General features: G+C 59.6%; 1 protein-coding gene and 1 long non-coding RNA gene across 4 annotated transcripts in view; one reads left to right on the forward strand and one right to left on the reverse strand.

Moving 5' to 3' along the window:
• Positions 1–648: 648 nt before the first annotated feature.
• LOC309844831 lies at positions 649–3,120 on the reverse strand. Of its 2 annotated transcripts, none has more exons than XR_014300921.1 (5): positions 2,780–3,120; positions 1,769–1,919; positions 1,351–1,497; positions 863–981; positions 649–740 (listed from the first exon to the last, which is right to left on the reverse strand). It is a non-coding gene; the product is annotated as an uncharacterized lncRNA (long non-coding RNA). The 2 variants fall into 2 exon arrangements; XR_014300922.1 differs by having other exon boundaries at positions 1,351–1,500.
• A 6,140-nt stretch (positions 3,121–9,260) lies between these two features.
• Positions 9,261–12,632, forward strand: part of CCM2 (CCM2 scaffold protein) — a 45,621-nt gene continuing 42,249 nt past the window's right edge. For both annotated transcript variants that reach the window (XM_082692127.1, XM_082692128.1), the window contains exon 1: positions 9,261–9,416. In XM_082692127.1, the coding sequence (XP_082548253.1) occupies positions 9,387–9,416 (30 nt within the window). In that variant the 5' untranslated portion in view covers positions 9,261–9,386. The remainder of the gene's footprint in view (positions 9,417–12,632) is intronic.

The raw sequence follows: 12,632 nt of genomic DNA on the forward strand, positions 1-12,632 counted from the left end.
CTTGGCTTAAGGCACGGCCACCCTGTGATCTGGACCCTAAACGCAGTCTGCGAGCTCAGGATCCAGGCCCATGCCTTTGTCCAGAGGCTGGGGCGACACGGCATGTCTTCTCTTCCTGTCTGTCTCCTGTCCTCTTGGGACAAACCCATTGGGAGGATCTCTGCTGGGGGACCGAGGAGGGCAGGTCCACTGCATCTCAGGACATGTGGAACCACAGGCTGCTGCATGGAAGGGCCCCACAAGGGCACCGTGGAGGCCACCTCCCCCTCTTCCCATCAACCAGGTGTATGTGTGTCAGGGGTGCCAGGACATCAGGAATACACCGAATGTAGAAGTGTCCGGCTATGTGTGGACATGTTACTTCTCAAACGACGCCAACCGTGTGCACGCCCATGGCTGAGATGAGCCTCGCTCCCAAGTCCGACCCACACTGGGGCCAAGGACAAGAGGCAGACGAGCCTGCCAAGACAGCAGAACCCATCCAGGATCCCCAGGGCAAGTGCCCAGTGGCAGGTGCCGGTAGCCAATCACCCACTCAGCACTTCGCGAAGACTGGGCGGAAGGAGTCTGGCTACCACTCCCTTCATGGGCAGGGCGCCCGCTCCTCGTATCGAGCACATGGAAAGGACACAAGCCAGCCGCATCACACGCTGAGAAGGCTTTATTAACCGCCCCTCTGCCGCACACAAGATGCACAGCAAGGATCTTCGTTTTGGAACGGGACAGTGCGGCACCCAAACCTGGGGGCAAAGAAACGTCTGTTGGATGTGCACACCAGGCGCCGAGCCGCCCACTCCCCAGCCTGGGCCCGACCCAGAAACGCCCCCTCACCTCCCTGCACGGGAACCAGAGAGGAACATACCTGCTTAGAGAGACGGGTGCACGAGCGACCTTGTGGGGCATGTCCATGCGCAGGCCACACCCCAGGGTCCACTTCCTCAGGCACAAGGCAGCGGCACGTGCGGACAGCGTGAAGGCCGGCTGTGAACATGAGTGACCTGAGCACACAGCCAGGGACTAAATGCTGGTTGCACTGAGAGGCGGAAGGGGACTGAACCCGGAACCCCTCCTGACCCCACAGTGGGCGGAGGTCTCTGTGATGGCACATAGCAGCAGCCTGACCTTCCCAGGCCAATACCCCACTGACCCAGCAGGGTCCCGGGGAAATGGTGGCAGGTTGGCCGCACCACAGAACTGTGGCTGCAGGAGTCCAGATACGAGACCACCGCTGGCCAAAACCAGTGCCGTGAGCTTGAAGCCAGTGAACCCTTCTGGGCCTCAATCGCCTGACTCAGGAGATGGGACGGGCTTGTGGAAATGAATGGACACAGGCGTCCGGAGCATACTTACTGCCGCAGATCCCAGATCAGCCCCGCCGACACGGACCAGGCCACCTCCTGGCACTCTCCACTGGGACCTGGGCACTCCAGCCGCTGGAGCAGTGGGGAAGGGCAGACGCCACGTGTCCTGTGCTGGCACAGGGACCCAGAGCAGAGCCTGCTGGGGTGGGGGAGCTGCCAGTCAGAAGCAGTGGTGGGTCTGACATCACCCCTGGCCCTCTGCCCCCTGGCTAGCAAGGTAGCCCCCCAGTTGCAGGGATGCTGGCAGGACACATGAGGCTCACTGATTAGACACAAAGACAGCTGATTCTTCCCACGGGGCAACACAGGGGAGCCAGGGGGCAGCCAGCGCATGCAGTGGCCGTGGGGGACAGGCAGGCCAGACCTCTCCCAGCAGAGAGCAGGCCCGCTCTGGAGGGAGGCACTACCTGGTCCACCCTGAGGCCGTCTGCTGCTCCAGCATCCTTGAGAAGAGGGCTGGGGTTCAGCCAGCGCCCTGCTCCCAGGACCACAGACCCAGGAGCCTCAGGGACTGGCTTCCCAGTGCCACCGGCAGGCTGCGGTGTTCAGTGTCTGCACCTGGACGGGAGAGGCAGACCGCACGTTTGCCAGAAGTCTCCACGTCTGAGGGAGATGTGATGTGACCCGCCACCCAGAAGAGCCCCCGAGCTTCTCCACGCTCCTTCTCCAGGAGCATCCCGGCCCATCCCCCACGGGTAACACTCGCTCCCACCCAGGCAGATTCCCAAGGGAATCTCCCACCACCTACGCTTCCCACCCCCTTCCGGATGCCCGACTCCCTCCGGGGCTGGCATCGGAGAAGGTGGCCTGGGGCGGCCGGCAGGGCGACCCTGGGCCCCTGTTCTGCACTGGACCCGAGACCACCTCACGGTGGTGCTCAAAAGTCTGAGCTGGGCGGAGAATGAAGGTTGAAGAGTGGACTCGGCAGGGGTGCTCGCCCGCTCTCCGGGGGACCCCCCGCCGCAGCCCTGCAAGAAACCGAACTCAACCACCAACGAAGCTTCCTGCGATTGCAAGCGGCAGGAGGCCCGGCCCGGACGCACGCCTGTCTGAAATTTCTATAACCTCGCTCTGGACGGAGCAGGGCAAGGCCTCAAACCGTTTCAGGATGCTCTGGCAAGCGCTGCAGGAATGCACAGGGTCACCGCAGACCCAAGCACGCTGGAGGCTTGCGGCGCAGGATCCCGGCTCTGTGCACTCTTTCGGGGGGTGGCGGAGGGTGCGCGGGCGGAGGGCACGGGGTCCGGACGCCAGCTCGCTGGCTGGGGCAGCGCGGGACGGGACCCCCGGTCGGGGAACGTTAGCGAGAGGGCCGGACGGGAGCAGCGGCCTTCCGCGGGGCTCCGGCGACCCCGACACCCCGGGACAGAAACCCCTCAAGTCGCAAGCCCACGGGGCAACCGCCCGCCCAGCATTACCCAGAGCGGCCTCTCCCCGCAGTCCTCTCGGCGTGGAGGCCGCCGCTCCGCTTGCACTCTGCAGCCGCAGGCCGGGCGGGTTCAAGGGCCTCCCGCGACAGCCGGGGGCCGGGCACCCCCGCGAGAGGGGACAGCGGTCCGCCCACGCCGCACGACCCCATCCCCTCGCAGCCAGCCCGCACCCCGGCCGGACCTCATCCCGCTTCAGTCGGGAGCGTTGGCCGCCTGCATACACCGGCGGCCTCGGATGGCCTCGGATGTCCACGGCCCCCTGAGGTTGGCCGCTGCTGGAGACACATGGCGCCGGCTCGTACACCCGCGCGCTGCGTCATGGCGCAGCCGCCGGAAGCCGGAAGCAGTGACGTCAGGCGAGGCGCGGGGCGCGGGTACGGCCGCGGGCCGAAGTCCTTTAACGGCTGTGGCGGGCCCGGGTTGAGAGCGGGATGCCGCGTCCTCCGGGTTCACATCGGGGCGCACGTAGCCCGGGCCTCCGCTGCACTGCCCTCTGCGGACCAGTGCGCGTCCCGGGAGGCCCCGCTGGCGCCCGGTGTCCCGACGACTTAAGGGCCCCCCGCCCGCCGTGGGGCTGGGTCCGCCGAGCCACGCAGGACGGCGAGGTCGCGCTCTGCCCTCGCATCTCTTCAGCGGGTTGCCCGGGATGCGCGCCACTTTCTGGTTTAATGAAAGTATCTTCTCTTCTGCCTCTGTGGAGAGGTCCTCTGGGTCGGGAGGAGATTTGGGTCTTAACTCGATCCCCACCCCCACCTCCACCCACCGAGGAGGGCGCCAGGGAGGGTGCGGGTTGTTGGAGACAGAGCGAAGCGTGGTAGGGGGGCAGGTGTTCTCCGAGAGGGGTGGCAAGGGCACACGCCAGACTCTTGAACATCAGACTGGGAAGGCGAGGACTTGCTCTGTAGGTAAAGAAGCCGAGCAGTGCTTGAAACTTGTTTTGCTCCTGCTAAATTCATCCATGCATCCTAATATACAAATCCCATTATGTATTTTACTAAATCTGTCGAGACCCGGCAGTAATATTCCTTCCGGATTGCTACCAGGAGAAGAACATTCAGCCAGAGGTTACCTAGGACTAGTTAGGCGCCAGGACTTGGAGCAGGTTGTTTGCCTTCCAACTCTCTGCCATGACATGAAGAGAACCGGGAAGGCACATGGTCGTGGATATAGAGGTGCAGGGTGTAGCTGTTACTGTCTACATGTGTGACCCAAAAGTTGGGCTCCCTGAGGACTGAAAGAGAAAAGCTTGTTTTCTAAAATGGTGATAAAATTCATTGGAGACCGCTAGATGCTCCATGGAAATCCCCCCCCCCCCCGCAAGTAATAAGGGAGCCAAAATATTAAAAACCACACAATCAAAGCTCAGTTGCATAGTACAGGGAGGCTGCATGAGACTGACAGAGACCGACATCTCAGCAGTTCTCAACCACCAGGCTGTCGGAAAGAACTTTCTCCAGATCCACATCTCAAAAGAATAACTCCCATTATTCTTCCAAGTCAACTGGGATGTCTGCCTGAAGAGAATATTGCAATTTGACTCTGGAAGGATACACAGAGAATTAGAGCCAAGGAGACGCCAAAGTACAGCTCATGGGGTCTCCCCCAGGAGGCTACAGAGCGTGGTTGTGCTTCTGGGGTTTGGTTGTTCATCATGTACAGGGCCTGAAACTCGAAGTTAAAAAGTCATTGAGAATTCACCAGAAGTGATTGAAGAAATTCTTTTCTTCACTAAGCAAGCCAACTGGTTGGATTTACCATGGGCACAGCGTGGTATGAAGTACTGCATGGCATGTGTCAAGAACAACCCAGAGACATCTAGTTAGTTATCTGCCGTTTTGTTCTCACGAGTGAGATAGTGGATGGGTGAGAGGGACAAGAAAGAAAACACTGAAGTCTTCGCAGCCTTGGGAACAGGGAAAAGATTAACTAAAACCAAACAGCAACAACCCCACACCAATTAATGGGAATCTGGCCAGGATGTGAGTCTGGGAAAACCATCTTTGAGCGGCCAGTTGAAGATAAATCTTCAGTTGTTCAGGGCTTTCTTGAAAACTCCAGTCTAGTGAGAAGGCATCTGTCTGAGACCTTGTCTGGGTAACCTCAGTGCCCTCCCATCTTAGTCTCACGTGCCTATCATTTGTCTTGCTAGAGCTTCTTGGATGCAAAGAGGAATCCCACACAGTCTCTAAAGGACAAGTAGAGGAAATGTCATATCATGGCTAACTCTAGCGTCAGGACATGCACAGAAAGTGCTCTGGGGCTGAAGGAGGGAAGAATTGTATCCAGAGATTTAGTGGAAGAGGTGATACTTGAGCTGGGTGGGAAAAAACCCAACAGCTAGGTCCAACAGGGACAAACCAGGCATCCAATAAAGTGGTTTATTAGCCTGCTGTAAAGAGAGAACCCTAGAAAAATCTGGGTTGCATCTCATTGTGAGAGTAGAAAGAAAATTTTGTAAGCTTTGGGATTGCACTGAATACTTTTTAAAAATTAAAAAAAAAAGATTTTATTTGTCCACAATCAGGGGAAACAGCAGGCAGAGAGAGAAGTAGGTTTCTCAATGAGCAGGGAACCTGATGCGGGACTTGATCCTAGCACCTGGGATCATGACCCAAGCCGAAGGCAGTCGGTGAACCAACTGAGCCAGCCAGGCATCCCTGAATAACATTTTTTTTTTAAAGATTTTTTTTATTTATTTGACAGACAGACCACAAGTAGGCAGAGAGGCAGGCAGAGAGAGAGGAGGAAGCAGGCTCCCTGCGGAGCAGAGAGCCCGATGCGAGGCTCGATCCCAAGACCCTGGGATCATGACCTGAGCCGAAGGCAGAGGCTTTAACCACTGAGCCACCCAGGCGCCCCATCCCTGAATAACTTTTTAAAAGATTATTTTACTTATTTATTTATTTTAAAAATATTTTATTTATTCATTTGACAGACATCACAAGTAGGCAGAGAGGCAGGCAGAGAGAGGGGAGGAGAAGCAGGTTCCCCGCTGAGAAGAGAGCCTGATGTGGGGCTTGATCCCAGGACCCTGGGATCAAGACCTGAGCCAAAGGTAGAGGCTTTTTTTTTTTTTTTAAGATTTTATTTATTCATTTGACAGAAATCACAAGTAGATGGAGAGGCAGGCAGAGAGAGAGGGAAGCAGGCTCCCTGCTGAGCAGAGAGCCCCATGCGGGACTCGATCCCAGGACCCCGAGATCATGACCTGAGCCGAAGGCAGCGGCTTAACCCACTGAGCCACCCAGGCGCCCAAAGGCTTTAACCCACTGAGTCACCCAGGTGCACCAGAGATTATTTTATTTTTAAAAAACATTTGTCAGAGTGCACAAGGAGGCGGGGGTGGTGTGTGGCAGGCAGAGCTAGAAGCAGGCTCCCCACTGAACGAGGAGTCCATTGTGGGACTTGATCCTAGGACCCTGGGAAGCCCAGGAGGCCAGCTGCTGGAATTCAGACCACTGTATCTAGTGATGGCCTGGGAAGCCGCACAGCACCCCGGCACAATCCACTAGATGGATGTGCCAGCACTCGGTCGATGCCCACTTTTGTTCCGCCTCAGCCCCATAGCCCCCAGCAGGGCACCCCTGAATCCCCCTTTTTCCGCCACGAAGTCTCTCCCCCACTGCCTGCCTTTGGGCCTTGGCCCATCCAAGGGATGCACTGTCTCCATTAGAGCAGCCTCTGCACAAATAGCCTTTGCTTATTCTCATTTGGTTGGTGTTCATTATTCTCCCAACCGATAGTATGGGGGCACAGAGAATTTCTGGGCTGGCGAGCACGTGGAGGTGCTGGTTGAGCAGCACACCTCGAGGGGCCCGGAAGCTCCATGTGCCCTTCCCTACACCTTGCCCTTGGCATCTCTTTCATCTGGATGTTTCCCTGTACCCTTTATCATGTCCTTTTAGGATGACTGGTGATCAGTGGGTAGACGCTTCTCCTGAGTTCTGTGAGCACTCTAGCAGGCTCATTGAACCCGAGGGAGGATCTTGGGAACCCCGATTCATAGGCAGTTAGTCAGCACAGGTAACAGCTTGGACTTGCTGTTGGCATCTGAAGTGTGTGTGTGGGTTCTTGTGGGACCGAGCCCTCAACCTGTGGGATCCGATGCCATATCTAGGTAGATGGTGCCAGAGTGAGTTCAAGTGTGGGACACCCAGCTGATGTCACAGAATTGCTTGTTGTGGGGAAAGCCCTCACACATCTAAGTGCTGAGGGCAGGGCGCCTGGGTGGCTCAGTTGTTTAAGCCTCTGTCTTTGGCTCAGGTCATGATCTCAGGGTTGTGAGATCGAGTCCTGCACTGGGCTCCTTGCTCTGCAGGAAGCCTGCTTCTCCCTGCTACTCCCCCTGTTGTGCCCTCTCCCTCTGTCAAATGAGTAAGAAAGACCCCCCCCCTCAAAAAAAGAAGGGTTGAGAGCACTTCTTTTGAGATGCAGGAGGAGAGTGGGTTTTTCCCAAAACACAAGCTAATAGGAGTAGTGTTCTTGGCTGCATCGCCACCTGAGTGGGAGATGGGGATGGTCAGGCCTCTGTGCAGCGGATGGTCAGGCCACTGCCCCGGTCTTGCGTTTGAAGGAGCAGAGAAGGTTTCACCTGCAGCCGCTTTATGTGCCAAAGGGGCTGGAATTCTTTGGGGCTGCTTGAGACTATCAACTAGGGTCCAATCAGGAGACAGAAACAGGGTACAGGAAAGGTTTAATATAAAGAATCGTTAAGTATCATAGGGGATGAGGGTCACAAGGGATTGCCAAAGAAAAGAAAATCCTGAAGATACGAGAAGCAGCTGCTATTCTGAAGGCTGAGAGAACGCTCCCAGGGAGGAAACCCCGTCACCCTCAGGGCTGAGATCCAGCTTCGTGGGAGAGAGCCTCGCCAGCTAACGGAGCCCACCGAAGGTGGAGAAGCGCCCGCAGGACTTGCTGGCCGTCCCTCTAGAGTGCAGGGAAAGCTGCTCAGGGCGCGCGGCCTTGCGTACGTGAGGAAGGCGCTCGCCGGAGCTGGAAGGAGCTGTTAGGAGCTGGGCTCGATGCGGGGAGGCGGACGCCGAGGAGGCCTCTGACTCTGCAGGTGCCCGCCCAGGACCTCCCGGAGCCAGGCCGCAAAGCCCTTTCCTGCCGCGCCGCCTCCCAGCGGCCCCGTTGGCTCAGCGCTGCGGTGCCGGGTGAGCGCTCAGAGGGCCGGGCTCCGTCGGGCGGAGTAGGAGCGAGTGCGCCGGGAGCCGGAGGTCACACGCTGCGCCCCGGCGCAGCAGCAGCGCCGGAAGACGGAAGCCGAGACGAGGACCGGTCCGCCGTCCAGCGGCCCGCAGGCTCTTACTGGCAGCGCGGCTGGTGGCGACATCGTGGCCAGTGGCCGCGGACTCCTGCCTGCAGCTGGCGGGCAGCCCTGCGGCCCGCCCGGACTCCGCTGTGAAGGGGCGGTTGTCCCAGGCGCTGCTGAGGGGCCACGTGTGTTCGGGCAGAGCCCAGGCGTCGTTGTGCCCGCATCTCCGCCGTCCTCGGAGTCGGAGTGACGGGCGCTGGCGCGGGCAGGTCTCAGAAGGGGCCTCACGGGGGCCCCGGAACCGCCCGGCAAACCGAGAGTCAGAAAGGAGGGGGCTTTGCCCCGCAGGCCCCGCCCCGCCTGCTGGCCACGCCCAACGCACTGTCTTCCCGTTGGCCACGCCCCCTCCCCCAGCCGGTCCTCCCCGTCCTGCGGCCCCGTCCCTCCTCGCCCGGCCCTCTTCTCCCCACCGGCCCCGCCCCATCTCGTAGGCTCCGCCTCCTTCCTGCCAGCCCCGCCCTTTTCCCCATCCGGTCCCCCCTTTCCTGCCGTCCTAGCCCCTTCCCCACAGATCCCCCCTCACCTTCCCGCAAGCCCCGCCCCTTCCCGATAGCCCCCTTCTTCCCACCAGCGCTGCCTCTTCTCTTTCCCTGTCCTCCACCTTGCTGCCGCCCCGCCGCCCTGCCTCCCTGCTAGTCCCGCAGGCCCCGCCTTCCAGCCCTCCCCTCCCCACCGGCCATGCCCTCACCTTACCCATAGCCCTTCCCGCGAGTCCGGCCCCTCCAGTGGCCCCTCCCCACCGGCCACACCCCTCACCTTCTGGCTAGCCCCTCCCTCCGTTTCCTGTAGGCCTCTGCGTGGCCTCCCGAGCGCGAGGCAGGCCGGGAAGTTGACTGCTTTAAAGATGGCGGCAGAATTGAAAAGTTGGAGCCGGTCTTGCGGCCTTGACGGGCTGGAGACGGATCCGGGGCGGGGCAGGCGCGCTCTCGTCCTCTCTGAAGGGCGTGGGGCGGGGTTGGGGAGCGGCAGGCGCGATCCCGTGGCCGTGAGGGGGCGGGGCCAGGCGGGCGCGTTCCCGGCGGCCCTGAGGCATGGGGGCGGGGCGCGGGGCGGGGCGCGGGGCGGGGCCGCTCCTCGGCCCGGAAGTGTGGGGTGTGGGGTGCAGGGCGCGGACGTCCCCTGGCGGCCGCGGCCGGAGAGTGCGGCCGCGCGGGCGGGAGGCACAGGAGCTGCGGCGGCGGCGGCGGCGGCCGCGGGGCCGGGCGAGCATGTAGCGGCCACGGGCGGCGCGGGGCTCCCGGGGCGGGCCGGGCCGCGGGGGCCGCTCGCGGCGACATGGAGGAGGAGGGCAAGAAGGGCAAGAAGGTGAGCGTGCGAGGGCGGGCGCTCCTGAGTCGGGCGGGGGGCGGGCTGGACCCCGGAGCGGGGCGGCGGGGCGGGCGCCGGGGGTGGACTGGGAGTTCCCCCGGGGTTGCGCTGACGGACGGCCGGCGCTGGGAGTTGGGCGGTCCCACGGGGGGAGGTTAGATGTGAGGTCAGGCGTGGGACAGTCGGGGGCGCACACTCTTGGGGGTAGAGGGCGGCCGGCAGGCCGGGGTTCCCCAGGGGAGCCGCGCGCTCGGGCCCGGCGCTGGGCCGCGGGCGTCGGGCTCCGCGGATGGGCCGGGAGACGAACCCCCGGACAATGGGGTTAGGTGGTCCTCCGGTCGGGCCGCGCGGCGGGGGAGGAAGGAGCCACGCCTTTCCGCCCCTTCCGGTCAGTGGGTCCCCCAACCCCGGCTCTGCACATGGCTGGGCCGGCAGCGCAGGGCGCAGGGGCTGCGGAGGGGCCGGCCCGCCGCGGCGCCGGAAAGTTTCCAGGGCCGGTGTCTGGGAGACAATGGGGAGTCCGCCCCGTGCAGAGCGGGGCCGCTCGGTGCCTCGGGTTTCGTGGTGCCGCGCACACGCGCACGGTGCGCCTCCGGGCCGCCGCGCTCGGCCCTGCTCGACCCGCCGCGCCGCTCCGGGCACGCTCCGTCGGCGGCTGCATTTCGGACATAGTTCAGGGGACTCCTCGGTTTCTGTGGTCTTCCAAGATGTGGTCTTCCTTACCGGCCCGAGTGGCTGATAACGTCACTCTCGTTTCGGTAGACCGTCGTAGCTCGGCTGCCACTGAAGTGCAGAACGGTTTGAGCGCAATTTCTCTTTCAGGTAGAGGACTTAACGACGCGCTGGGTTTCGTTAGTGTGCGCTTCTGTGTGCAGATCTCAGACAGGCTTGGGTAGGTCCTCTGGTCGCACAGCCTGTGCTGGCCCGAGCCAGCTGAGGGCAGCGGACTCATCCCCTTGTTTCCCAAGATGCTCCACTCTTGAAAGGTTGTGCTTGAAATCCGTGTGGCCCCGGTGGCCCTCCACGGATCGGGGGGTGCTTTTCCCTCACTTTCTTTCCTCCTTGTTGTGTTATGTCGGCAACGTGTTGTGTTATGTCTAATTAAAGTGTGGTACCAGCTGCAGATACCCAAGTCTGGAAAACAGCCCGAGAAAGTGATTCAGCCTGCAGGCGCTAGACAGCGGAGAGATGCTGCCCAACCTGAAGGGGAGAGCTGAGTTGAATGTTTCTGCCACAGCCGGTAGAAGGCTCCAGAAGAAAGTCACTCCACGGCCTCCTTCCCTGCTGCAGGCAGGTGGGCCAGGACCCGCACAGGAGATGGCCTGTCCCCAGCGTTCTGGGCTGCCAGCGTTGCTCCTGGCCCAGCGGGTCACCAGTCTTGGCCTCAAAGCATCTTCCACACTCAGACCAGACGGAGCTGGCTGAGCAGGGTCCCTCCCTTCCCACGGAGGCTAACCTGGTTCTGTGATAAGAAGCATGGGATAGACTGATGGACTTCAGAGCCCTCTATGAGGTTTGGTAGAAACATTAGAATATTCAGCAACGTTGGGAGAGATGAAGAATCAGTGGGACATTCCTGAAATAGAAGTGAGAAGCCAGTGAAACTCAAGAATTTTTGAAGTGGGGGCCGTGTGAAGATTTAGGCCTAGAGAAGGTTAATGATGAATGTCATTGTGTCTGTTAGAGACGATAATCACTTGTTACATGATTGCCTAACACAAGAGTTCTGTGTTTTCTCTGTATTAGGCCCCTGCCCTAGCTCATTTTCCCATAGGCAGGCCAGCAGACAGCTCTGGGGCGGGAATTCCTATTCAGGCCACAACTTAGCACACTTTCCTTCTTGCTCTTTGCCAGTCTCAAGCAGTCAGAGCCTTTCTGCTCTGCTCCTCCGTTTAGTGTGAGGTCACCGCCAGCTCATGACCCTTGGTGCTTATGTTAACCAGATTGATCTATTTTAAAAGTTATACCCAAATTCAAGCTAAAATAGCAGAAATAATGATCTAATAGTTTTATGAAAGTACAGTTTGGGAGCACCTGAGGGACTCAGTGGGTTAAGCATCTGCCTTGGACTCAGGTCATGATCCCAGGGTTCTGGGATGGAGTCCTGTATCAAACTCCCTCCTCAGTGGGGAGCCTGCTTCTCCCTCTACCATCCGCCCTGCACACCCCCTTCCCCCGCTTGTGCACGCTCTCTTTGTCAAATAAATAATATTTTGGAAAGAAAGTACAGTTTGCTATTTTGTTTTTAAAGATTATTTATTTATTTATTTGACAGATCTCACAAGTAGGCAGAGAGGCAGGCAGAGAGAGAGAGAAGCAGGCTCCCTGCTGAGCAGAGAGCCCGACATGGGACTCGATCCCAGGACCCCGAGATCATGACCTGAGCCGAAGGCAGCGGCTTAACCCACTGAGCCACCCAGGCGCCCCTCAACATTGCAGTTTTAACCTTTATTTTTAATTTCTATTTTAATTTTTTTTTAAAGTAAGCTCTCGGCGCATCATGGGGCTTGAACTCCTGACCCCGAGATCCAGAGTCGCATCTGTACTGAGCCAGTGAGCCAGGCGCCCCAGATTTAACCTTTAAAGCTGTGGACGGTTAGGCCTCTTCAGGCCTTCAGACACTTGTGCTTGGGCTTTCTTGGGCAGTTGTTCAGGTGTGTTGTAATGTGGCCTGTTATTTCCTCAGCACCGGAGGCGGTGAGCTGTGGCCCCAGGCACAGCTCCATCCTTTCTTTCTTTCTTGAGCAGCGCAGGAGGAGAGGGAGAGGGAATCCTAAGCGGACTCCATGCCCAGCACAGAGCCTGACACGGGGCTTGATCTCACCATTCTGAGATGATGAAATGGGCCGAAATCAGGGATAGGCTGCTGAGCTGACTGAGCCACCCAGGTGCCCCCAGCCCTGTCCTTTCTTAGGCTCCCCTGGCACATAGGATGAGGGTGACCGGAGCCCCTGTAATGTCCCATGGAAAGTTCTGGGTGATGAGGTAGTGGGAGGAGCCGGTCCTGGTACATCTGGGGGATGCATGTGTGTGCACCAGCAAGTCCACTGGCTGCTAGAGGCATGGGGCCTGGGGAGTAGGAGTGACCACAGGGGGCCACTCTCCCCGCCACATGTCCCCAGAGTGACTGCTATGTCTCAGACCACAAGTCCTGATTTGGGGTTTGGAGAATAATGTTGCCACCTTATAAAATGGACCCAAGTTCCACGAGTT

The sequence above is a fragment of the Mustela nivalis genome, assembly GCF_964662115.1.
Source record: "Mustela nivalis genome assembly, chromosome: 12".
Lineage (NCBI taxonomy): Eukaryota > Metazoa > Chordata > Mammalia > Carnivora > Mustelidae > Mustela > Mustela nivalis.